Here is a 23,421-nt window from a genome sequence, read left to right on the forward strand (position 1 = left end):
GCCGTCGCTTGGCAACGCGCTCCCCGCTTCCGCTTCCGGAGCGAGCGGGACGATGGCGGCGGCCGGGGAAGAGGCGGAGGCGGCGGACTGGTAACACCCCTCGCACCTTCCCCGGGCCCCCGCGATCCCGCACCCCCCGGCCAGTGGGGCCATCTGACCCCTGCCCCGTCGGTCCCTGCAGGGCGCTGCTGCCGGAGCTAGAGGTGCTGGAATCCATCTACCTGGAGGAGCTGCGGGTGGCGCGGGGCCGCGGCAGGTACGTCCCGCGTCCCACATACCCGGCCCGGCCCCGCGCCGCCCCGCTCACCCCGGCCTGCCCCTCCTCCAGGTGGGAGCCCTGGGAGATCAGCATCACCCTGCACCCCGCCACGGCCGAGGACCAGGACTCCCAGTACGTCCGCTTCACCCTGGTGCTCTCCGTGCCCCCGCAGGTAGGCTGCCCGCCCCCCTCGCCCCTGCTCCTCCCCGCCCAGGGCCTCTCCATCTTTCCTGTTGTGCTTTGGGCGTTTCTCTTTTTTTTCCTAGTATCCTAATGAAACTCCGGAGATCTCCATCAGGAACCCTCGGGGCCTGTCAGATGAGCAAATTCAAAAGTGAGTGCCAGGAGGGCAGGAAGAGGGCAATCCTTTCCTCCAGAGGTCCAGGAGGCAAAACTTATGGAAAACCCTTCACTAAATCACATGACATCCCATGTCTGGTTAGTGGATGGATACAGGTCCCTAAATCTCTTTGTCCTAAATCTCATGGGAGCCACTGCTACTGAATTTGACACCAAGGGGTCCACCCTGTAGTTGTTGCCCTGTGGTCCCCTTGAAATATAATCTGAATCCCTGGCGCCTTGGAAGCTGCTGGTCCTGCTCTGACAGAGGTGGGACTGATTCAAGCAGCCTGTTGTTGCCTTTGTGCTCTGGTCCTTGGTGCAGTGGAATGTGTTGCCAGCGGCTCCCACCACACCTGCTCAGGGACTGCCATCAGATAAACAAAGCCTGGGATTCACCAAAACTGAGCTCAAGCTGAGGCTGTCAGCAAACCTGCTCCTTCAAGTCCTGTCAAAGGCTTCCTGTGCACCAGCTTGTGGGGAGCCAGGACAGCACATGAATATGTGTGTGCACTTGTGCCCATCCTGTGCTCCAAGCAAAGCCTGAAGGCCAGTGCTCTGTTTGTTCCTCATGTCACCATGGCGGGATGGCAGGTATGTGGGACAGTGAAAAGGTGTAGCTAAATTTGTGTTAAGCATTTCTGCTGCTTTGCTGTAGGATTTCCCAGACCCTCAGAAGTGTTGCTGAAGCCAGGCTGGGGACAGAGGTGCTCTATGAACTCATTGAGGTGAGAGCTGGGGGAAGTTGGGGGTTACCAGCCACAGACACTGGTCCCTGGCTGCCCGAGGGGTCAGGAGAGCCCTGAGCACATGTGCAGGCCAGTGAGTAAAATGTTTGCTTTAATGCTTCCACAGAAGGGGAAGGAGATTCTCACTGACAACAACATTCCTCATGGACAGTGTGTGATCTGCCTTTATGGATTCCAGGTAGGCATGTGTCTCCTGGCCCTGCAAGCTGACTGGGAAGTGAGGCAAGAGAATGGGGAGCCTGGGGTTGGGATTATCAGCCTGGGGCCAGGGTGCACCCCAGCAGGCCCCTGCCCCCATTCTGTGGGTGATCCGCCTGCACGTGGGCCTTCGGAGGGCGATACACGCTACTCTCCCCATCAGCCTGAAATAATCATCTACAGAAATGGCACAGGGGCAGCAAGAGATGCCAGAGCATCTCCAAAGAAGTGGGTAGGGTCTGAGGATAGTTGCTGGTGTATCTCAGTTTCGCTGTATAGGTCATACCTCACCTGGAGTTCAGCACACAGGTGGTCAGGAGGGACTGGAACACATCCACGTGTGATGGATACTGAGGTCTGTGAGGGCCGGGGAGCTGATCTTGTGTGAGTTGCAAGGAAAGTCAATGCCTGCCTAGGAAGGAGAACACATCAGATGGGAAGATTGCTGCTTACACAGAAACACACACAGAGAAATCAGTCACGAAAACTTTGCATCATGACATTAGGAGTGTTTCTAACACTTGAAACAAGGAGCAGCATCCCAGTAATTGCTGAAGAAGTGGAGATGAAGCTGAGCAGATGTTAGGTGGCAGTAGTCAGCACTAGTTTCCCACTGCCACCACTGACATGGAAGTGAAAACCTACCTCAGCTGGGGAGGCTACACAACCTTGTGCTAAGAAACCCTTCAAAGCTGCCCTTCTTGACAGGAGAGAGAAGCCTTCACAAAGACCCAATGCTACCACTACTTCCACTCCCACTGTTTGGCCCGGTATGCCCAGCACATGGAGGAGGAGATCCTCATGCAGCAGGAGGAGAGAGATCAGCACCTTTCACCATCTCCCAAACAGGTACCAGGCCCTGGGCCCCCTCCCCTTGCCCCCTGTGCAGACCCTCATGACATCTGTATCACCCTCTTTGGGACATGGAATGAGGGCTAGTGTGACCCAGCAGCACGGTCAGTTTTGTACCTGTGCTGAGAATCAGAGCGGGGATTAGACCAAGTGATCTTCAAGGACCCTTTCCAACCAAAGATGTTGGTTTATTGGATCTCTGGGTCAGTGCATGCTGTGGGAGGGGGCAGGGGGTTGCATTTTTGGACTTCTGGAACCACAGGAGTTAGAAAAGAGAGCTCCTTTCCTAGTCCTTGAACTGCAGGGGTTTGCAGCAGGGTAAACACGATCACCCGCATTCTGGGATGATAAAATCTGCCTGAGCAGGTGCTGGAACAGTTTTCAGCTGCAGAGCAAACAGTGGAGCTGAGCATGAAACCAGTCAAACGCTCCTTCCTACAAACCCTTTCAAAGAGGTGCTGCATAGATGACATGCTGCACTTTGAAGCAGAGAAAAACAGATCCTAGGCTAAGGAGGACTGAAGCCATAGGTGCTGACAGGGGTGGTTTGTACAGCAGCCAGCTGCTGTAGCACAAGTCCCAGCGTGCCACCTTCCATAGCAGTCATTGAGACCCAGGCTGCTTTCATGTTGCTGGAACTCCCCTGGGCTTTCCTACCCTGGCAGAAGAGGGGCAGGGTTATCAGGCAGTGCATGACCTGAGTCGCAGACAGGGTTTGCTGTCACCTTTTGCCTCCCCGCAGGAAGTCGGTGTGCAGTGCCCTGTCTGCCGGGAGACGCTGGTCTATGATCTCTCTGCTCTGAAGGCAGCACCGCCCCCACAGCACCCTCTGGTAAGAGATGGGGGCTCACCTGCCCAGCTGTGCAGCTACCACTGGGTAGCTTCAACTGTGACACTGTAACGGACGAATGAATGTGCCCTCTCAGGTCCTCCCAGATGTCCTATCCAAAGGGTAGCTCACAGAGAGCAGATTCAGTTGTATAGCCCTGAGGTGAGCAGATGTGCTGGAGGAGAGGTGATTCTGCCATGGGGCATGTCCCTGCACTCATTGGGATATAATCAGGTCAGGAGAGTGACCTGATGGTAGCTGCTCTGCATCCCACCCCACAGCAGGACATCCCAAGGCAGTCACTGCAGAAACAGTGGGTTTGCACTGGGATGTTCTGCCTCTGTCCAGGGATTTCCCATGCATCTGTAGGCCTGGCAATGTGGCAAAGGGAAGCAGGTGCCTGGTACTGTGCAATCAAAGGAGGGTTTAGGGAGTAGCTCCTAGCCCTGCTACTGCCTATCCCTGCCAAGTGTTGAGAGAGCCCTTACCCTGCCTTGCTTTCTGCCACTCAGGAGCCATACAGGCCAGATGCCAAGATGCTGCAGCACCAGGAAGAACTGCGCCTAATTTTCAAGAGACAGCAAGAGAAAGGAGGTATCATCGACCCCGAAGCAGAGAGGAACCGCTATTTCATCAGCCTCCAGGCGGTATGGCACTGGGGGCAGAGAGCTGCCGAGGGCACCCTGGGCTGCAGGACCAAGCACTGTCGTCTGCTGTGGGACACCCCTGTCCTTTTCTTCACCAGTGGCCTCTTTCTTTCAGCCTCCAGCTGCTGCGGATCCAGGCCAAGCAGCTGCTGCCTCTGAGCTGCCGGTGAGTGCAAGCACTGCAGATGTGCCCCAGCCGCCCGGCCAAGCCTCGACTCCAGAGCCAGCTGGGGCATCGGAGGCCAGGGCAGAACCTGGGCGGCCTGAGAGGCCTGCTGTGCCCAGGGAGCAACCAAGCAAGAGGGAGAAGCACAGAGGGGAGAGGCCAGGCCCCAGAGGCCAGGGCAGGCAGCCATGCAGTGGCTTGCAAGAACCGGGAGAAGAAGCCTGTCATCCACTCCATGGCTCCAGGGGGCCCAGGGGCTTCAGCCAGAGACCAGAGCGGAGACCTGCTGGAAGGCACAATCAGGAGTTTCCAAAGTCTCACAGTAGAAGTAGGGCTGCTCCCTTGGCTGAAAGAAAGGATTTGTGCCCTGAAGATCCCTCAGCAGTAATGGAGGCTGTGGACTTGAAAGAGGAGCACTGTGATGTGGACAGATGGAGTGCAGAGAAGGGGGCTGAGACCCGGGGCAAGAAAAAGGAGAACCTGACATTCAACCACAGCGACTACAGAGCAGCTCCCAGCTGGCAGAGTCACCACAGGCCCTGGGATTGTGGGAGGTGGGAAAGGTCCAGAGTTCAGGAGCGTGGTTCCTACCCCAGAGCATCAAGAGGGCGAGGGGTGTTCAGGCCCAGTGGACATCAAGAAGCCCATCTTGAGAAAGAGAGTGGCTCCTAGCAGGAATGATGAGGGGCTGGGCTGGGGGGAAGGAAGGGCTATTTCTGGGGAGAACAGTGAAGGCTCTGGTAGAGCAGTAGCAAGAAGACACCATACCCCTTAAAAGGGAGGAGGCAGATGGCACATGGGACATACCTAGGCAGTGTCACCAGGGGATGAGCAGAGTGAAGCATCCCGGCGTGAGCAGCTGGCTCTCACCAACATTGGAGAAGCAGAATCTTGACAGATCATATCAGCCTTGATCTCAGAAGACCTAGGGGACAGGTAGCCTTAAATGGGGACCTCCAGCCATCATCTCTATATGTGAGCTGCCAAGAAACATGCACACCTACAGAGTGGACTGAGCATGGTGCCATGGCAGAGCCAGAGTTGGGGCAAGATCTTCCCTGGAAGCCAGTGTCCCAGTGGAGCCATGGTGGTGCCAAGTGATGGGGCTGTGCCAGGTCAGCAGCCTGGAGCACAGCTCAGCTTACTCTGTCCTCCTTTCCTTCTCGGAGCACTTTCTCAAGTGTTGTCCCTGTCCCTTGGAGACAACATGGTTTCTCCTGCAGCCCTGGCCGATGTTCAGCTGATGGGCTTGGCCAGGCATGTCATTTGTATGCAGGACACTTCCCAGTCCCAGCCAGGAGATCCAAGTTAAGCTTAAGTCAACACGTTGGCTGCAGCTTCAGCTTGTCTCCCACTTCCCCAGGAAGCCTGTCTCTCAAAGCACTTTGCTTTGTGATGTGTATCTGTTGGAATCCCCCTCTTAAGGCCAGGCTGTCTTGGCACTTCCAACAACCTGAAGACATGCCCCAATACTTTAGATACTGCTACCCTCCTTTCATCTTCAAGCTGATCTTATTTCAAAATGAGGATTTGCTGTTTAAACTAACTTGGTGCAGTTTCATCTGCTTCTCCTTCACAAATTTAAATGGTGTCTCACTCCAGAGCTGTGAAGGGCAATCCCAAGTCTCTGAAGTGAGACGCTATTAAATTAATTCATTGGGTCTTCTCCAGAGCCTGCTCCCTTTGTTTTCTCTGCCCACTTGCTCCTGTTCATTGCTATTTGGAGCAAAGGTGTTGATCCCTGGTATTTCTCACTCCCCTCCCTGCTCCCTACAACCAGAGCCAGGGCAGAGACCTTCCCCTGGCACTTCTGGGTGGCAAGAGGGCTCCCCGCTTTGCCTGGCTCAGTGTAAGCTCTTCGCCTCACCTGGACAGTACTGATTCCTTCACACTTGTTTGTGCCTTGTCCCCCACCTCACCTCTTTTTTGGCCACACATATGTTGTTTCTGTCTTCCTCCTGCTGAGTGCAAAAATAGCAGTGCCACAATGGACTTGCCAGAACTTCATGTGAGATCCCCAGGAAACCAAAGGCTGTGTGTACTCAGAAGGCATTTGGCAGCACACACATCTGCCTGACTGATCTTTGGCACATGAAGGGTGCACAAACCTCTCTCTGGGCTGGGTCCTCCTTACCTACTGCCCTGCTTACTCTGTGCCTGGCCTTGACCTGAAGGGGTTGGTTTAACCTGCTGCCCAAGAACCTTCTGTGCTTAAATTTCCAACACTGCCCTACTTTCAACCCTAATGCTCTAAAAGCATGACTTTCTCCCTCCTTGGTCTGAGCCCACACAACCCATCCTGGGCTTGGTGATCTGAGAGCCAGATGTTGTGCCCTGCTGAGGACAAGGGCTGAGCACTTGCTTCCTGAAGACAGCCCTAATTTTAATTCAGTGCTCTCTGTCCTCGTTCAGCTGGTTTCTGGGGGAACGGCCTGCCTGCACTTGGGTGAAAAGGTGTAAACTTTACCTGACATTGGTGCTTGTCTGCTGCCTCCTGCCTTTACTTGTGAAACTGCTGTACTCCGAGAAAGGCATGTGATTGTGTCCTGAAAGAAACACGGAAGATCTCTGCCCTTCACAGCAGCTGAAGCTCCTTGGCTTCCTCTGGTGAGCGAGGCTTACTCTCAACAGGAAAGCTGCTGTGCCATGTTTGGAGTAAGGGAATTCAGCCATGGAAACTGGAGTGAGGACTGGTTAACTTCAGTCAAATGCCAGATGTGTTAGAGGGAAGGGTTTTTTTCCTGGGAGTAGGGATTTAGGATGGGCCCTCTCTGACTCACTGCTGTCAGCCTGGAGCAGAGGGCATTTTTCAACAGTATGTGGAAATGAGTTTGGGCTAAACAAACAAAACCTCTAGGTCAGAGGGGAAGAATGGAGCCTGCACCCTGACCTGGGTCCCCTTGCTTGGTGTCCGCCTGTGTCACCCACCTACCTCACAAGGCTGTTGTGAGGCTTTAACTGGCAAAAGCCCCAGGCTGGGCAGAAAAGCACTGGCAGCGTGTGTAGCATTAACACTATTAAAAGCAAGCAGTGTGGTTTGATGTTGGCTCTTGTGTGGTGGCATCGGGCCCTTCAGGCTCCCCTTCACCACCCCACATCTTCCCCAGCAACTGTGAGACATTTGCCAGTCACTCACTGGCCAGTTTTGACCCCCAGCTTTGAGGGAAGAGGGCTGGATTTGGGCACCTAGCCTCTATAAGATGGCCAAACACAGGGTTTGAGATGCCAACAGCAGAATCCTGCTCCAGGAGCCACCCCTCCACCATACCCACAGGACTAACCTTTCACTTGCAGAAACATTTGTGTAAGTCTGAGTTTGCACCAAAGCAGCGCCTGTTTGCGCCAAAATCCATCCAGGTGCTATTGCTTGGGCCCCTTCGTATTTCCATGTGCTCTTGATTATGTCCTTGGCCCCAGAGGATAGAGCCAAGAGGAGGGCTGAGCAGTTTGAGTTTGGCCTGGAACCAGCTCCCACAGCCCCGTTTGGGTGATGGAGCCCCCAAAACTGAACACAGGACTGGCTCAGGGGAAACTGATTTACAAGATTCTGAAAAGGGGCTGGGATGGGACAGCTCTTGGGAAGATACTCTCTAACTGACCAAAGCCTCTCATCTGCCCTCACATACCTCCAGGGCCCCACATCTCTGGCAGGAGGGACAGTCATGCCCACCAAGCAATGATATCCAAGCAGATCTGCGGCTTGGCATCACAACTCATCAGGGCAGGAACAGTGGCACCAGCCTGGAGTCTAGGGACAACCAGCTGTCTCTTAGGAACTGCTTTTTTTCTGAAACACTCTGGATTTGCAGTACTGGCTGTGCCAGGCTCTGGTCAGGAGGGCTCTGAACCAGCAGCTGGATAAGTGGGGCAACTATCACGAAAAGGGACCAGAGAGACAAGAGCCATGTTGTGCATTTCACAGAGGATATTCACAAACCAGTGAGACCGTTGTCCTTTAAAAAACCAGCAGCTTTTAGCAGTGTAGCACCCCAATATCCTGCCCCAAGGAAACCCCCAGGCTGACCCACAAGGAAGAGGATTCACATCCAAGAGCGTTAGCAGCTTACAGAAATCCCAACATGAGGCACACACTGGTGAGCAGGGCTGGTGCAGTAGCACACAAATTTGGGGAGCAGCAAGAGCTGATTCCCTCTCCCTGCTGCAAGGCTGGCAGCTCTGACTCTCCAAAACAAGGCATTGGAGGGGTAAAGGTGAACAGAGACCTGGCCTGTGCATCTGGGCAGCTTCATGGCATCTCTGGGATGGTCACATCTTTGTCCCAGTCCTCTCAGTGTTGCTGGCCCCAGGTCACAGCAGGATAGAGCTTATGTTTGAAATGGCTCCTTCAGGGTCCATCTTGTAGAGCATGAAGTGGCCCTGCACCTGGGCAGCACTGATCTGTTTGGAGACGGCCAATGCCTGCTCTGCAAACCGCTCAGCTGCAGCCACGGGCTGCTCAGGATAGAAGCGCTGGAACATGCAGGAAAGCTGCCAGTGGGAGCAATGGCCCACGTACTGCTTGAGATCCACACGGCCAGGACGCACCAGGGCTGGATCCAGCCTGTCAAGAGACAGAGGGGGGCCTGGAAAACCTGATCAAAACGTCTCTGCAGGGTGGGTCCTGCAGGAACCCCCCGTCCACACTAGCACAGCCCGTGTCCTGTCTGCAAAGTGCTGTGAACTGTGAGATGGTAAAGGGAAGGAGCAGGTTCATCCCTGGGGAGACTGAGGGGAGAAATCAACCCAAAAGAAAAGAGAGAGCAAGGGAAGGGCTGGCTCTGGAGAAGGACAAACAAGTCCTGTGAAACAGTTCTGCCCATCTCTGTCCCATAAGCAACCTCTGAACAACCCCCTAGGACAGTTCGGTCTGGAGTGAGCCAAGCCTGCCATAGCGCAGTGGCTGAGCAGGTGCCGCGAGCCCAGGCTGCATCCCACCGACCCAGTGGGCTGCACATGGGGCCAGCGTTTCACTCACAGCATGGCCACAACCCCAAAACCTGCAGCTCCCATGGGCAGGAAGCTGGTACCACTCCTGAATGGAATAACCATATTCTGAACAGCAAGGAAGCATCTGAGGCTCCAGCAAAAGGAATCCTGGTTAGCAATCAAGGGATTTGCATCCGAAAGGAGGATTTGGGAAACCCGAAGCCCCATTCTTCCTCCTGGAGGATTCAAAGAGCCCTACATAAAGCCCAATAAAAGGGAGCAAGATTTTCCTGTGCCACCCACCCTATTCCTTCCCAGGGGGCAGCTCTGACCTGTCCACATAGTTGGTGGTCATGAAGACAATCCTGGCCTCTGTGGATGCCACGCCATCCAGCGCGTTGAGGAGGCCGCTGAAGGTCAAGCGCCCCATGCCTTGGTACGCAGCAGGGTCTGGGAACAGCGGAGTCTGAGATCACAGCCATCGGCCACTGACCCTGTGCAGGCTTGCAGGCCACCTTCCTATCACCTAACGCCAAGCTCCCCACTCCCTCCCTGCTCCAAGTCTGACCCTCTGCCTGGCTGGTAGCACATTCACCTCCCCTACCCACATGCACCCATGGAAATCCAAACAGAGAACAAGAAGGAAAACCACCTTCTCCCTCATACTGAAAATAGCTAGGCAGGAGAAGGATCTTTGCCCGAGGATAAAGGACCCAAATTTCTTGTATAGCCTAGGCTATGAAGGCTATATCTCTAAGGCCCTGAGGCCATAGAAATGCCCACTCCTGGTTTCTGCTGGTGTAGCAGAGCAGCCCAGAGTCCAAACCTTTCCCCAGTACAGCTGGCAAACCTCCCTCCAGCTGCTGGCCCAGAAATGGGGGCAGTGCTCACTCTCAGCGGCCAGGTCCCGGCTGATGAAGGCAGCGTCCACATCCTCCAGCAGGATAATGCTCTGCTGTGGTGCCACGCTCAGGAGGTGATTGAGCCGGTCGTCAGAGAGGCTGTGGTCACTAAGGCTCAGCAGGCAGATACTGTACTCCAGCTCCCCGGCCAGGGCTGTGCTGGGAAGGACACAAACCACAGGGGTGAATCACAGTGGGAAAGCACAGAGCCAGCAGCAGGGGAGAGGGCAGAAGTGTCCTTTCCCAGCAGGGATCAGATCTGAGGGGGGTACGGGAACACCTGCTCAGCTTGCTGTGCAGCACTGTGCAAAGCAAGGGCACAAAGGGCTCATAACCCTGACCTGTCACAGTGCCAGCAAAACACCAGGCACCACACATGAGGCACAGCCCACTCCTCTTTCCAAACCCAAGCTCATTCACACCTTCTCATCTGAGCCTGCTGTGCCCCAGAGCAGGCAGCTGGTGGGAAAACTGCCATTAGCCAGCTGGCAACACTCACATGAAGCTGCTTTTCCCACAGCCAGGAGGACCGTACAGCAGGTAACCTCTTCGGTAGGGGATTCCTAGGAAGACAGTGTTCTTTTAGGATAACCAGCTGGATTGCTCTGAGCTCCCTTCCCCCAGAGCCACAAGGCTTTGCTGATTGAGCACACATAATCACGCATAGAGGATACACCAAGGGAAGGCAAGCAGCAGGGAAAAATCTCTCCACAGCTGACTCCAGAAACAACCACAGGAATTCTGCCCCACCCCACATGGTACGGAGGACACCACACCAGAGCCTTGCCTCTGTCACTGTACCACTTGGAATTGCTGATGAACTCCTTCACGTCCTGAACCAGCCTCTCCGACACACCCTTCTCCAGCACCACGGAGCTGAGGGGCCGGCGGCGGCGGGGGAAGCCGAACTGCCGCCACTCTGCTCCCACGGCCGTGTACATGAGTGTCTTCCCCTCCTGCTTCTGCAGTGCCAGCTCCCGGGCTGAGGAGAGAGGCAGAAGGGACAGCTGCCAGGGAAGAGGATCTCCCGTGAAGCCCTGGGCATCTCCAGGGAGTAGGCTGTTCCCAGCAGGACCCCACGCAGTTCCCCTACAGACCTTCCTGGAGGATGTTGAAGAAGATCTCCCGGTCGGTGCCCAGCGCAGTGAAGGTGACAGACTCCCAGGGGGTCCCTGTGTTCAGGTCAATCACCTGCGTCTCCCGGCTGCGCTCAATGCGAATCCACTTCCTGCGATACCTGGGGTGGGAAGACAGGGTTGGGGTGCAGTGATCCAGCACCACCCAGTTGTGCCCAGCCTGGCTCATCAATCAAGAACATTTATCTCAGGTAAGGAAATCACTTCACACTGCTGAGTACAGGCTCCTCTTGCTACTTCCTGCCCTAACCCAGACCCAGGGAGGAGGCAGGATCCTCTCCAGTGCCTCTACAGGCCCCCCAAGCTGCCAAAGTGAGGCTCAATCCCCACACGGGTTTCCCCTGCGCCCTCTTACCAGATGAAATGATTCCCAATGCTGGGGACAAAGTCAAACTTGGTGCTGACACGCCCACTCTCATGCTGCAGGTATGATGTCTCCACACTGAGGTGCTGCGTGTGCTTGGCATGGTGGGACACCCAGTTCAGCAGCCACTGGTAGCTCTTGTCCTTGCTGGGCACCTCCAAGGTGATCATGTAGTGGCGCCTGAAAGCCACCAGCCCAAACTGGGCCCCTTTACGAGCCACTGCCAGGACCGTGCCCACCCCGACAAGGCCAAACCCAGCTCCGAAATATGGGTTGTCCTTCAGGGCTAGGACAAAGTCAGAAAAGGGCATTGTGGGAGGTTAAGCAGCTCCTTTCCACAGCATCGTTTCTGTGCTCCACAAACCAACCTGTGTGGAAAGACTGAGTGGCAGGAAAGAACACAACAGATTGCCTGCATTTCCCTGGCCTTTGTCGTGGCCAGTTCTTAAGGTGAAAGGCTGCCTGGCACATCTGGATCTCCCACATCTGTACTTATTACCAGGGGTTCAGAATGCTGCTGGCTGCAGGAGCTCCCTCCCTCTCTGCAGGCCACTGGGCCAGCCAGGCAGGAGGGGGCCAGGAGCTGGAGGCTCTCCAGCAAGCACGGGAGAATGTGTTGCTTCTTCAGCCAAGACAAGAAGCTCAGAGTTTTACAGGGTTTTATTCTTTAAACAACCAGAGATCGTGAGCACTGCAATTATTTAAGGTTTATTGTTCGAAAAAGCTGAAGCGCATCTCCAGGCCGAGCCGAGAGCCGGGTGGGAACGGGCACACGACTGCGGTGGAAGCAGCACCTCCATGTCTGGATAACACCCGCATGCTCAGGGGGCCTGAAGCTTCTCCAGCTCCCTCAGCAGGTCTGTCAGGTACAGGGGACGAGGGGGAGCCTCCCTCGGCAGACGCACAGACCCGCTCAGCTCCCTCACGCAGCATTCCAGCTCCCCCAGCACAAGGTCTGACCTTCCTCTTTCCCAGGCGTCCCGTGGGCAGGGTCCCTCAGGCCCGCGGCAGGAGCCCCACCGTCCCCTGCAGGAGACCCGGACCCTCACCGACCGTCCTTCGCAGCAGCGGCCTAGCCCGGCCGCTCCACACGGGAACCCCCCGCCACCCGCGGCCACGGTCCCGTCGCCGCCGCTCACCTGCGTTCCTTCTGCCCGCTGCCGCTTCCGCCCGCGCCGCTTCCGCCCGCACCATAGAGCAGGACCGGAGTGCCGGGCAGAGCGGCCGCGCGAGCGGCACAAAGGGCGGCGCTTCCGCCGCCCGGTGCCGTAACTGAGATGTGCCGGGGCTGGGGGCCCTGGGGCGGCGAGGACAGCCCGGGGTGAGGGACCGGGGGCAGCCCGGGGTGAAGGGATGGGGGGGACCGGGGACAGCCCGGGGTGAAGGGATGTGGGGAGACCGGCTGAGGACAACCCGGGGTGAGCGACTCGGGGCTGGTGGGGCCCGGCCGGGCGGGACTCGCAGGGGACACCTGCTCGTTGGAGACCGGACACAGCTCTGGGGGTGGTCTCGGGCTCGGGGCTGGGCCCAGCTGGACTCAGGGAGCGAGTCCTGGGTGTTAGGCTCAGGGAGAGGCCCCTAGGCATCTTTGGGGAGGGTACACCTGTCCTTGCACTACTGTCTGCCGCGGATTGCTCGATTTGTGGCCCACCAAAAGGAGGCACACCAAAAAGGAGCCAGCGTTGAGATCCCCAGTTCATGCCCTGCCTGGGGACTGGCACTGCGGGCTGCCCCCCAAAATCCCATCAGGCCTCCGGGTTGTTTCTGTTTTAAAGCTCTTTCTTCTGTTTCAGAGTGAGAGGCTGTCCTGGCCAGCACCAAGGCAGTGCCCGGGGGCACTGAGTGCAGCAGTGACTGTCTCTGAGGGTGCCAGCAGGGAGATGGAGGCCCTTTGCTCGGAGCTGCTCCTGCCCACACCAGGAGAGGCAAGAGCTGTGGGAAGCCCTGGTGCGGCCAGCACCGGTCTGGCTGGGACACCCCCGCTGACTGCCAGCCAGGACTTGCTGCTGGCAGAGGCATCAATGCCTGGGGAAGGGGCTCACGCTGAAGGAAGCAATGTAGAAATATTCATCGAGACAGTGGCTGGCAATGTAACGCTGAGCAATGCGGCCAGTACCACAGGTATGGGGTGCAAGGAGGGCAGCATGGGCCCAGTGACACTCAGCAGAGGGAGAGAGGTCTGGCCAAGGCCCCTGTCCCTTCCAGCCAGCACCTTAGGGACACCAGGTGCCCTCGTGTCTCTGACCTCATGTGCATCACCAGTCTGGTGCCACCATTGAGTGGTGCAGACCTGGCACAAGGTTGGGATTTGGATGGGGAGAGTGGTTGTGGGAATTGTGTGCTGAGTGAGGTGGTCAATCCAGGCTGTCAGTAGGGACCAGGTGGAGATCTCCTGGGAATGGGGCCAAGCCAGCCTCACATCTCTGCGTGCCTCAAAGGTGCAAAAGGACAGACCTGGTCATCGTGGTCACCAGGGTGGTGGTGTTCCCTTTCTTATGGGAGATATCCTGGGATATCCTGGGCAGGGGCTGGGCTGTGGTTCCCAAAATATAATTTGTGGCGACGGGGGTTTATCCTCCTTGTCCAGAGCTGGAACTGAACCACCAGTCCCACACTCTGGGCCTGGTGAAAGCCCTTTCTAATGCTCGCCCCTTGCTCTCTGCAGAGGTTCTGGTCAAAGTGGTGGAGCTGTACTTCTGCGAGAGGTGTGGCCAGAGCTTCCCAGAGGCCTCCCTGCTGTCCCAGCACCAGTGCCTGCTGCTGGCCCCTCCTGGGCACCTGGAACTCCCTGGGGCACTGCTGACTTCTGTCAGTGAGGACCAGAGCGAGCCAGGGGGCTCAGAGCTGCCTGGAGCTGGCACACAGGAAGGCTCTGCTCCCGAGCGCCTGCTGTGCCCCATCTGCCAGGAGGCGTTCACGCAGCCTGCCCAGCTCAAGGAGCACTTCAAGACCCACCGTGCCCCACCAGGAGCCCTGCCCTGCCCAGAGAGAGGCTGCCACTTCACCACGGAGGACCGCAAGCAACTGCGCAGTCACCTGCGCCACCTGCACGGGGCCTCGCCTGTGTCGTGCACCTGCCGGGCCTGCCCGCTGCTCTTCCCCAGCCGCCCAGCCATGGAGCAGCACCACCGGACACACTTCCCCTTCCACTGTGGCCACTGCGACTTTGTCACAGCCAATGCCAAGCTCTTCTGGCAGCACAAGAAGGGCCACACCACAGAGCCCCCGTCCAAGATGCCCGAAACAGGTGGCCCCTGCAGTTCAGACCCCCACAGCCTTGAGCAGTGCTGCATCCTACCATCAGGTATGGCTGGGTGCGGCGCTGGGGGCTGTGGCTGTTGCAGAGGCTGACTGTGTCCGTGCATCCCCGTTAAAACTGGGAGGAGTTGGGGGGCAAGGTTGGAGGGCTGGGAACCCTGCATTCCTTCCTCCCTGCACAGCACAGTTTGTGCCCCCATCTGAGCAAGGAGGTTTTCCTGTATGGGGGTGGTGGGGATGGAGTGGTCCCTCTTTCCTTCAGCGTGATGATCTCTGTCTTTCCCCACTGAAGCAGCAGCAGAAGAGCAGGAGGAGGCAGGAAATTACCACTCTGGCTGGGAAGCCAGCACAGCAGAAGCCAGGCCAGCAAACCCTGCGGGTACCGAGGACAACTCCTTGAAGGGGCAGAAAGCATCAGCTGGAGAAGAGGATTCAGACAGCGGTGGGGATGAATCGCAGGAGGAGGATGGCGAGAGCCCCTGTGAAGCCGAGGCCAAAGAGGATGGGAAGGCAGCTCCCGAGAAAGGCAGAATGCCACAGGCACACCACTTCAAAGGTGGAATGCAGGGCCCTACCAGGAGCTGCTCAGGCTTTGTGTTGTGAACAAGCAGCGCAGCTTTGGGGCTGGTGTGGAAGTGCGGGCCAGGCTCATGGGGCCTGAGGGTCCTGTGCCATCCAGTAACCCCACATCTCCTGCATGTACCAGTGCACTGTTCCCCTGACCTCTACCCAAGCAAATCTGTCCCTTCTTTTTCCTGTTCACACCCACTGTCAGGTTTAGGCAAAGGTCTGCCTGCATTTGGGGGTCAGGGGCACATGGGCAGGCCTGATATAGGCTGTGCTTTGCCAGCGTTGAGCTGAAAAGAGATCACCAGGAAGTGTGCTGGTGACTTGAGGTGGTGACACTCCCTCTAAGTAGGTGGCTGCTGTGCGACCACACGTGTATAAGCCCTCACCCTGGTACAGCTGGATCAGGGACAGAACATTTGTCTGTGCTCTCCATCTTTTTCCTACTGATTGCTCTCCCTCCTCTGCTCCTCCAGGAGATGTTGCAGAGGGCTCCGAGTACCTCTACAAAACCCACATGTGCCCTGAATGTAAGCGGTGCTTCAAGAAGCGGACGCACCTGGTGGAGCACCTCCACTTGCACTTCCCTGACCCCAGCCTGCAGTGCCCCAACTGCCACAAGTACTTCACCAGCAAGAGCAAACTGAAGATCCACATGATGCGGGAGACAGGCGAGAAGGCCCATCGCTGCCCGCTCTGCCACTACAGCTCGGTGGAGAAGAACGCCCTCAACCGCCACATGGCCAGTATGCACGAGGACATCTCCAACTTCTATTCTGATGTTTACTCCTGCCCTGTCTGCGAAGAGAAGTTTCGGCTCAGCCAGGCCCTCAAAGAGCACTTGAAGACTCACAAAGCCGAACCCAAGAGGCTGAGCTGCTTCCAGGGAGGCTGCGACTACTGTGTGGAGGACCGGAAGGAGTTTGTCCGTCACCTCAAGGATGCTCATGGCATCAAGGCAGTGGAGTGCAAATACCACGCCTGCTCACTGCTCTTTGGCACAGCTGAGGCCATGGAGGCTCACCGGAAAACCCACTACGCCTTCCACTGCCAGCAGTGTGACTTCATCTGCTCCAACAAGCACGTTTTCCGCAAGCATAAGAAGCAGGGGCACCCAGGCAGCGAGCAGCTCCAGTGCAGCTTCTGCCCCTACGCCACTTTCAACCCCGTGGAGTTTCATGACCACGTGGGCAAGATGCACGCCAACGAGAAGATCCACAAGTGTACCGAGTGTGCCTTCGCCACCGCGCACAAGCGGGTGCTCATCCGGCACATGCTGTTGCACACTGGTGGGTGTCCGCTGCAGGAGTCCCAAGAGCCAAGCTGAGATGGGGGTGGTGTCCTGTCCTGGGTCTGGGTAGGCAGGGAGGGCTGGGTCAGGGCTCCTGGGTCCCACCACTGGCTCTGCCACCCTAGTGTCACTTGACTGAAGTTGTGGCATGTTCCCACCCCTCCTGTCACCCCCAGCTCCTGCTGAGCTTGTTTCCCTGCCATGCTGCTTTATTTGGCTGTCATGCTGAAAGTATTCATGTGTTGCATATAGGAGAGAAACCTCACAAGTGTGAGCTCTGCGACTTCACCTGCCGGGATGTGAGCTACCTGTCCAAGCACATGCTGACCCACTCCAACGACAAGAACTTCATGTGCACCGAATGTGGGTACATCACCAAGTGGAAGCACTACCTGAACGTCCACATGCGCAAGCACACCGGAGATCTCCGGTAAGACCCCCTGCTCTACTGCCCTGTCAGCTTAGTCAGGGCTCCCCAAATCCTGCTCCTGTTACCATAAATCAGCAAATAAGAGACCCCGAAGACTCAATTTGTGAGCATTAGGAGTCAAGTATTCCTTTATTACCAGCGCTGGACACACAGGAGGATAGCTCCTCTTAAGTGTGTGTGTGCCCTGCTCTTGTTTAGCATAGCTAATATTTACTTACAGTTTTACATATTCATCAAGTGTCTTACATATTCACTACTTTTCTCAGAAAGTTCATGCATATGTTAATCAGCTCTAAGTTCTTCAGAAGTCCTCATTTGGTTACTAGGGGGTCTTCTGCTGGTCTCTGGTGGTTATTTGAAGCGTGAACTTCACTTGAACTTGTCCATTGAGCATGCACATTTATAGCTTGTAATAGAGCGCCTTTGTTCAGCATCTGTTATCAAAAATTAGATACTTATGTTACAACTACTCTAGCTGAAAGCATTCAGAAACTTGCTTATTTTGCAGCTACCCTGAGAGAAGCTTAGATTGTAAAGGCCCATGGAAAATTACTGAACAACGGAGAATACTGCTCTCACTCCAGGGGTCTGCTTCTCCAGGCTGCATTTTGTGCCAGACTCTCTCATGCCTGGTATAGCCTGCTCTGTCTGGAACATAAGAAATCTGGGCTTTGAGCTTGCAGGTTGTTGCCAGCATGGTGCTGTGGAAGCAAAGCTATTTTTGGTGTCTCCATGCCACCAAGGAGGTGTATTACCTCAGAGGTGCAGCTCTGCACTTGGGTTCATGGGCTCTGCTGATGTTTGTGGGCCAAGGCCCACTTGGGCATGTTCAAGACTGCCAAATTGTCAACTCCTTTGGGTCTAGCTTGCCTCCAGGGATGCTGGAAGTGCTGTTGGTACATTTGTGGGGGTGACACGTTCACTGTATGGAATACCTCGGGGAATCTTATCTCCCATCCCCAGGCTGGGGGTATAAAGCACCGCAGTGCCAAGGGCTGCAGCAGGGAGGAATTGCCTGTGGTAAGAGCTGCCTGGATGCCAAAGGTCAGATCTGGCAAACCCAGCAGTACTCCTTCCCTGTTATTCTGGGATGGGGAGGGAGAGCTCAGCATGCCTGATGGAGCTCAGCCTGTCCCGGCTCCTCATCCTGCCTGACCAATTCTACTTGTCCCCACAGGTACCAGTGCAACCAGTGCTCGTACCGCTGTCACCGTGCTGACCAGCTGAGCAGCCACAAGCTGCGGCACCAGGGCAAAAGTCTGATCTGCGAGGTGTGCGGCTTCGCCTGCAAGCGCAAGTATGAGCTGCAGAAGCATATGCAGGCAAAGCACTCACAGAACTACCAGGTGCCCATCTTCCAGTGCCAGTACTGCACCTACCAGACCAAGTACAAGCAGGCGCTGCTGAACCATGAAAACTGCAAGCACACCAAGCAGAAGGAGTTTCGCTGTGCCCTCTGTTCGTACTGCACCTTCAGCAACACGAGCCTCTTCTTCCACAAGCGTAAGATTCATGGCTACGTTCCCGGTGACAAGGACTGGCTGGAAAACTATGCCAGCAAGGAGTTGGAGATCAGTTCGTCTGAGGCACTCTTCAGCTACGAGCTTGGCACAGCCCTGAATGTGGATGCCAGTTCCCCCCTTACTGGCAAGGAGCAGTGGGCAAGGGCGAAGCCATCCCAGCTGGAGTCCCAGGGAGAAGAGGGCTACCAGCAAGTGTTTGTGGTACCTCTCCTTGGGCAGGATCCTGCTCCACGAGAGAGCAGTGGTGAGGCAGAGAGAGGTGTGAGCGAGGGGGAGCAGAGCTGTCCGACTGCTGGCAATGCCCTGGAAGATGACTGCGTGCAAGGAGACACTGCCACAGGCTCAGCTGAGCTCAGTGTTTCTCAGGATGTGGCAGAGAGCTGCACCTTGCACTTGGAAGCACTGAATGTCTCATCTGACCCCCTCCTAGTGCACTTGACTGGAGATGCCTGTGTGACACAGCCAGAGAGCATGGAAATGATGTCCTGCAAGGAGCCTTCCGCAGCCTTTGAGATGCTGGGTTCCCAGGATGACCTTGTCTTGGAGAACAGTGGCAATACACTTGAAGAAACCCCAGACTTTGAAGAAGAGGAAGTAGATGTACAGGAAGATGATGTGGTGAGACTGAAGCACAGTGTAGTGGCAGGAGACAGCCAGGGAAAAGACACTCTAAGGCAGGCAATGGACCACCTTGAGAGGTCATGCTCAGACCACCACAAGCTGGTGGCAGACACTGAGGTGAGAGGGACCGGCCAAGCCAAGCTGCCAGAGGCCTGGCTCAGTGTGCTGAAGACACCTGAGCAAGGCCACCCACCTGTCCCAGAGGAGGTGGTCACCTCAAATGGCAATGCCAGGGGTGGCTCAGAGTCCGTGCTGAAGGCTCTTCGGAAGCAGGACAAGGAGCAGGCAGAGACGCTGGTGCTGGAGGGCAGGGTGCAGATGCTGGTGGTGCAGTCGGAGAGCCAGGTCTTTAAGTGTGAGAAGTGCTCTTACATTACGCGGAAGGAGAAGTCCATGTCTCTGCACTCCAAAGCCAGCTGCCAGAGACGCCGGGCCCCGCTCGTGTGTCACGAGTGCGGCGCCAGCTTTAAGCAGCAACGGGGGCTCAACACTCACCTCCTCAAGAAGTGCCCAGTTCTCCTGAAGAACAACAAGATCCTCAAACCAGCCAGCCAGGAGTCACCTGGATTGTGCCAATCTGCTGACCAGCCTGGTGATAATGGTACAGAAACAGGGGAGAGTGAGAAGGGACGCTCAGAGGAGTTCGGGCGTGCTGAGAGCCCTTGGGAAGCTGAACTGCTGCCTGATAAAACACAAGCAGAAGGCAGTCCTTTGGCTGGAGAACAGGCATCAGGCTGTCTTGCCCCTGAGAAATCCCTGCCGGGTGACAGCATAAAGGTAGCAGAAGAGCCTCCCCAGCAAGGGGATGGACCTGAGCCAGGTGGAGCTGCTGATCCCTCCCAGCCTGGGAAACCCTTAGAGAAATACCGGCTGGAGGGAGGGAAGCTGCACTGCAACGCCTGCTCCTTCGTGTGCTCCCGTGTCTCCACCATCACCTCCCACGTGGAGGATGGCTGCCGGAACCTGGAGCAGTTCTGGTGCTCCCTGTGTCCTGAGGCCTTCCGCTCCCAGCGGGCCCTCAAAAGCCACTGTGCTGAGAAGCACATCATGCATCCCAAGGAGGACAGATCCCAAAGCACCGAGCTCCCTGAGGGAGACCTAGCCAGTGTTGAAACAGGCCAGTCCAGTAAACTCCCACTGGATGTGGCCCCTTCAAAAGCCACCCTGCCCAAGAGGAGGCGTTTCTCCTGTCCCAACTGCCCTTTCACCTGCCACCAGGAGCGGGCCATGAAGACGCACAAGAAGAGGGGCTGTGTGACCCTGGGTGAGTTCCGCTGTGCCTCCTGCCCCTTTACTTCCAAGGTGGCTAAAGCCCTGCAGCTGCACCGCAGGCTGCACCGCAAGCACTACAGCAAGCGACCGCAGCTGCAGTGCCGCCAGTGCGAGTTCACCTGCAAGCAGGCCCGCTGCCTGCGGCAGCACGTCCGCATCAAGCACGAGGGGGTGAAGCCGCACAAGTGCCGCTACTGCGAGTTCAGCACCACGCGGCGCTACCGCCTCGAGGCCCACCAGTCCCTGCACACCGGCGTGGGGCGCATCGCCTGCGGCATCTGCAGCCAGACCTTCGGCACCAACTCCAAGCTGCGCATCCACCGCCTGCGGGTGCACGAGAAGACACCCACCCACTTCTGCCCACTCTGTGACTACAGCAGCTACCTGCAGAATGACATCACCCGCCACGTCAACAGCTGCCACCATGGCGAGCTCAACTTCGCCTGCTCCCGCTGTGAGGCTCGCTTCAGCTCCGAGACGGCCCTCAAGCAGCATGTCCTGCGGCGGCACGAGGAGAAGGTGTCCTATGGCTGCCCACGCTGTGGCTTCATGTGTCACAGCGAGGCCACGCTCAAGTGCCACGTGCAGAAGCAGCACCCGCACCTCGAGTGCAGCACCTGCAAGGAGACTTTTGCCACCCGGGAGGCACTGGAGGAGCACAAGACGCAGCATTTCAGCCACCGCTGTGAGCTGTGCAGCTTTGCAGCCAAGGAGCGGCAGCAGCTGGTGCGGCATTATATGGAGAGCCATGAGCCAGCCTCCCCCCAGGACAAACCCCTGCACTGCCCCTTCTGCGACTTCGCCTGCTGCCACCAGCTTGTCTTTGACCAGCACATGAAGGGCCACGGGGGCACCCGCTTGTACAAGTGCTCGGACTGCGAATACACCACCAAGAACAGGCAGAAGATCACGTGGCACATCCGCATCCACACGGGTGAGAAGCCCTACAAGTGCCACCTCTGTAAATATGCCTGCGCCGACCCCTCACGTCTCAAGGTGAGAGCTCTGCTTTGGAATGTATCCTACTGTATCTACGTGACTAGAGGGGCATCCAGACATGGGGATCTGGGGAAGAAGTTCCCAAGGGGAGGTTTTATCCTCTGTCCTCTTCAGTGGCTCACACAATAGTAAGAAGCAAGTGGATAAAACTTGTATAAAAATATGTTTCTTCCCTGCTGTTGCAGTTTAAAGAGAAGGGGGATTTTTAACAAAGCAAGAAGGCAGGCAGCTGTCCAAGTTCACTCCTTTTCCTGATGACATCTCTGTCTTTCTCTGGGTGCATCCTTGCACCACTCGAAGCCAAGTTAGGCTGCTTGCTGGCTTCAGCATGCTCTGTGATGCCAGTTAGACATGGTGCAGTGAAACCTCAGCTTCCTTGCAAGCAGATCATGATCCTGCCATCATTGCTACATATGATTAGCATCCTAATGCGTGGTAAAGGGCCTTCCCTAGAACAGGAAGGCCAGGCATGGGGCAATGGAGGGAAAATAGTCTGATTTTGCTAAAATAAATACTGACTTCTTAATGATCAGGCTGAGCTGGAGCCCCCTGGGGCCACCTGGGTGAGGCTGTGCTCAACTCAAAGCTAGCTCGAGTTGGGTTTTAACCCAGACTTTGTCTTAAATAACAAACTGGGGAGCAAAGCCTGTGCCATCCACAGGCTGGGACAGAGCAGCTCAGCAGTACGGGCATCTCATCTCAATCCTGCTGTGGATCGCCCTTGCCCATAGCCTGACAGGCAAGCCCACAGCCCTCCTTGCCACACGCAGTTGGAGATGCCAGAGCTGTCTTTGAGCCCTTCACTGGCATCCCAGAGCCCTACACATTCCCAGGGCAGCGGATGTGGTCTCATCCTGACCCCACCCTCCTGCCCTGTGCCCAGTATCACATGCGGATCCACAAGGAAGAGCGGAAATATCTCTGCCCCGACTGCGGCTACAAGTGCAAGTGGGTGAACCAGCTCAAGTACCACATGACGAAGCACACGGGTGAGTGCTGCTAATGGGGACAGGCCATGGAGCACCAGGGAGGGTGTTGGGGCTGCAGGGACCCCAGCTCCCTGCTTCTTTTGCTACCAGTGGCCCAGCTGGAGGCAGGGGAGGACCCCCAACATTTGGAGGTCAGCACATTCTCCTGTGCCAGTGGGCTGGGGCCAGTGCCCTCAGGTGGGAGGGAAGTTGGAGTGGTGCAGACCCCAGTCACTATTTGGTGCCTTGGAAAGGGGAAGTCTTGGTGTGCCTGCTGACACAGTGGGGTGTAGGGCAAAGTCCCTGGGAACTGATGATGTATTGCAGGGAGAGTGAGACCCGTGGAATGGAGAGCACTGTGCCCCCATTCCGGTGCCATCCCTTTCCCTGTCGCCACAGGCCTGAAGCCATACCGCTGTGATGAGTGTGAGTACTGCACCAACCGTGCAGACGCCCTGCGGGTTCACAAGGAGACACGGCACCAGGAGGCCCGTTCCTTCATCTGTGAGCAGTGTGGCAAGGCCTTCAAGACCCGCTTCCTCCTCAAGACCCACCTGAAGAAGCACAGTGAGGAGAAGCCCTATGTTTGCAATGCCTGCGGGCGAGCTTTCCGCTGGGCGGCCGGCCTGCGCCACCACTACCTGACCCACACCAACGAGCATCCCTTCTTCTGCCGCTACTGCCCCTACAAGGCCAAGCAGAAGTTCCAGGTCATCAAACACATCCAGCGGCATCACCCTGAGCATGGGGCTGTTGACCCAAGCCAGGGGGTGGGAAAGGACCCCAGCACACACACCGTCCACCTTCATGCTGTGCAGAGGGAAACGCAGGCCAAGGGGCTGCCCAGGATGGAGCAGGAAGAAGGATGCCCTGTGGAGAAGGATGGCACATTGCTGTGAGGCTGAGTCCTGACTGCTTTAAGGCGCTGGTGGCACAGGCCTCCTGCAGAGATGTATGTGTGTGTATAGGCATATATGTATATGGGTTGTAAAATATGTGACTGTATAAAAGGAATCACTCAGCTCCTTTTAATATTGTTTCTTGGGGCTGTTTGGAACCCTGTATGAACAGTGGGGCAGGTGCCCACAGAGGAAGAGCACAAGCACAAGCCCAGCTCCCTGTCTC

At 56.5% G+C, this 23,421-nt stretch overlaps 3 protein-coding genes across 6 annotated transcripts; 2 read left to right on the plus strand and 1 right to left on the minus strand.

Moving 5' to 3' along the window:
• The first annotated feature begins 30 nt into the window (after window positions 1-30).
• RNF25 (ring finger protein 25) lies at window positions 31-7,080 on the plus strand. Its single transcript, XM_017825321.1, has 10 exons — window positions 31-90; window positions 182-256; window positions 329-431; window positions 526-593; window positions 1,257-1,326; window positions 1,454-1,525; window positions 2,254-2,394; window positions 3,140-3,229; window positions 3,739-3,873; window positions 3,989-7,080. Exons 1-10 carry the CDS (start codon window positions 53-55, stop codon window positions 4,709-4,711), a joined length of 1,515 nt encoding a protein of 504 aa, XP_017680810.1. The 5' UTR covers window positions 31-52; the 3' UTR covers window positions 4,712-7,080.
• Window positions 7,081-7,926: 846 nt separating this feature from the next.
• On the minus strand, window positions 7,927-12,568 carry LOC108502407 (mitochondrial chaperone BCS1). 2 transcript variants are annotated; one of them, XM_017825322.1, is made up of 8 exons: window positions 12,507-12,568; window positions 11,359-11,735; window positions 10,965-11,104; window positions 10,655-10,849; window positions 10,367-10,430; window positions 9,857-10,026; window positions 9,298-9,415; window positions 7,927-8,600 (listed from the first exon to the last, which is right to left on the minus strand). In XM_017825322.1, exons 2-8 carry the CDS (start codon window positions 11,676-11,678, stop codon window positions 8,348-8,350), a joined length of 1,260 nt encoding a protein of 419 aa, XP_017680811.1. In that variant the 5' UTR covers window positions 11,679-11,735; window positions 12,507-12,568; the 3' UTR covers window positions 7,927-8,347. The 2 variants fall into 2 exon arrangements, with proteins under 2 accessions (XP_017680811.1, XP_017680812.1); XM_017825323.1 differs by lacking the exon at window positions 12,507-12,568 and adding an exon at window positions 12,417-12,440.
• A 15-nt stretch (window positions 12,569-12,583) lies between these two features.
• Window positions 12,584-23,328, plus strand: ZNF142 (zinc finger protein 142). Of its 3 annotated transcripts, none has more exons than XM_017825313.1 (9): window positions 12,584-12,688; window positions 13,161-13,488; window positions 14,033-14,671; window positions 14,918-15,181; window positions 15,669-16,481; window positions 16,736-16,913; window positions 18,091-21,325; window positions 22,212-22,317; window positions 22,696-23,328. In XM_017825313.1, exons 2-9 carry the CDS (start codon window positions 13,248-13,250, stop codon window positions 23,193-23,195), a joined length of 5,976 nt encoding a protein of 1,991 aa, XP_017680802.1. In that variant the 5' UTR covers window positions 12,584-12,688; window positions 13,161-13,247; the 3' UTR covers window positions 23,196-23,328. The 3 variants fall into 3 exon arrangements, with proteins under 3 accessions (XP_017680802.1, XP_017680803.1, XP_017680804.1); XM_017825314.1 differs by having other exon boundaries at window positions 14,921-15,181; XM_017825315.1 differs by having other exon boundaries at window positions 18,091-21,346; window positions 22,144-22,317; window positions 22,696-22,808.
• Window positions 23,329-23,421: the final 93 nt, after the last annotated feature.

The sequence above is a fragment of the Lepidothrix coronata genome, unplaced genomic scaffold (assembly GCF_001604755.1).
Source record: "Lepidothrix coronata isolate B3197 unplaced genomic scaffold, Lepidothrix_coronata-1.0 Scaffold118, whole genome shotgun sequence".
In the NCBI taxonomy this organism is placed as follows: Eukaryota; Metazoa; Chordata; class Aves; order Passeriformes; family Pipridae; genus Lepidothrix; species Lepidothrix coronata.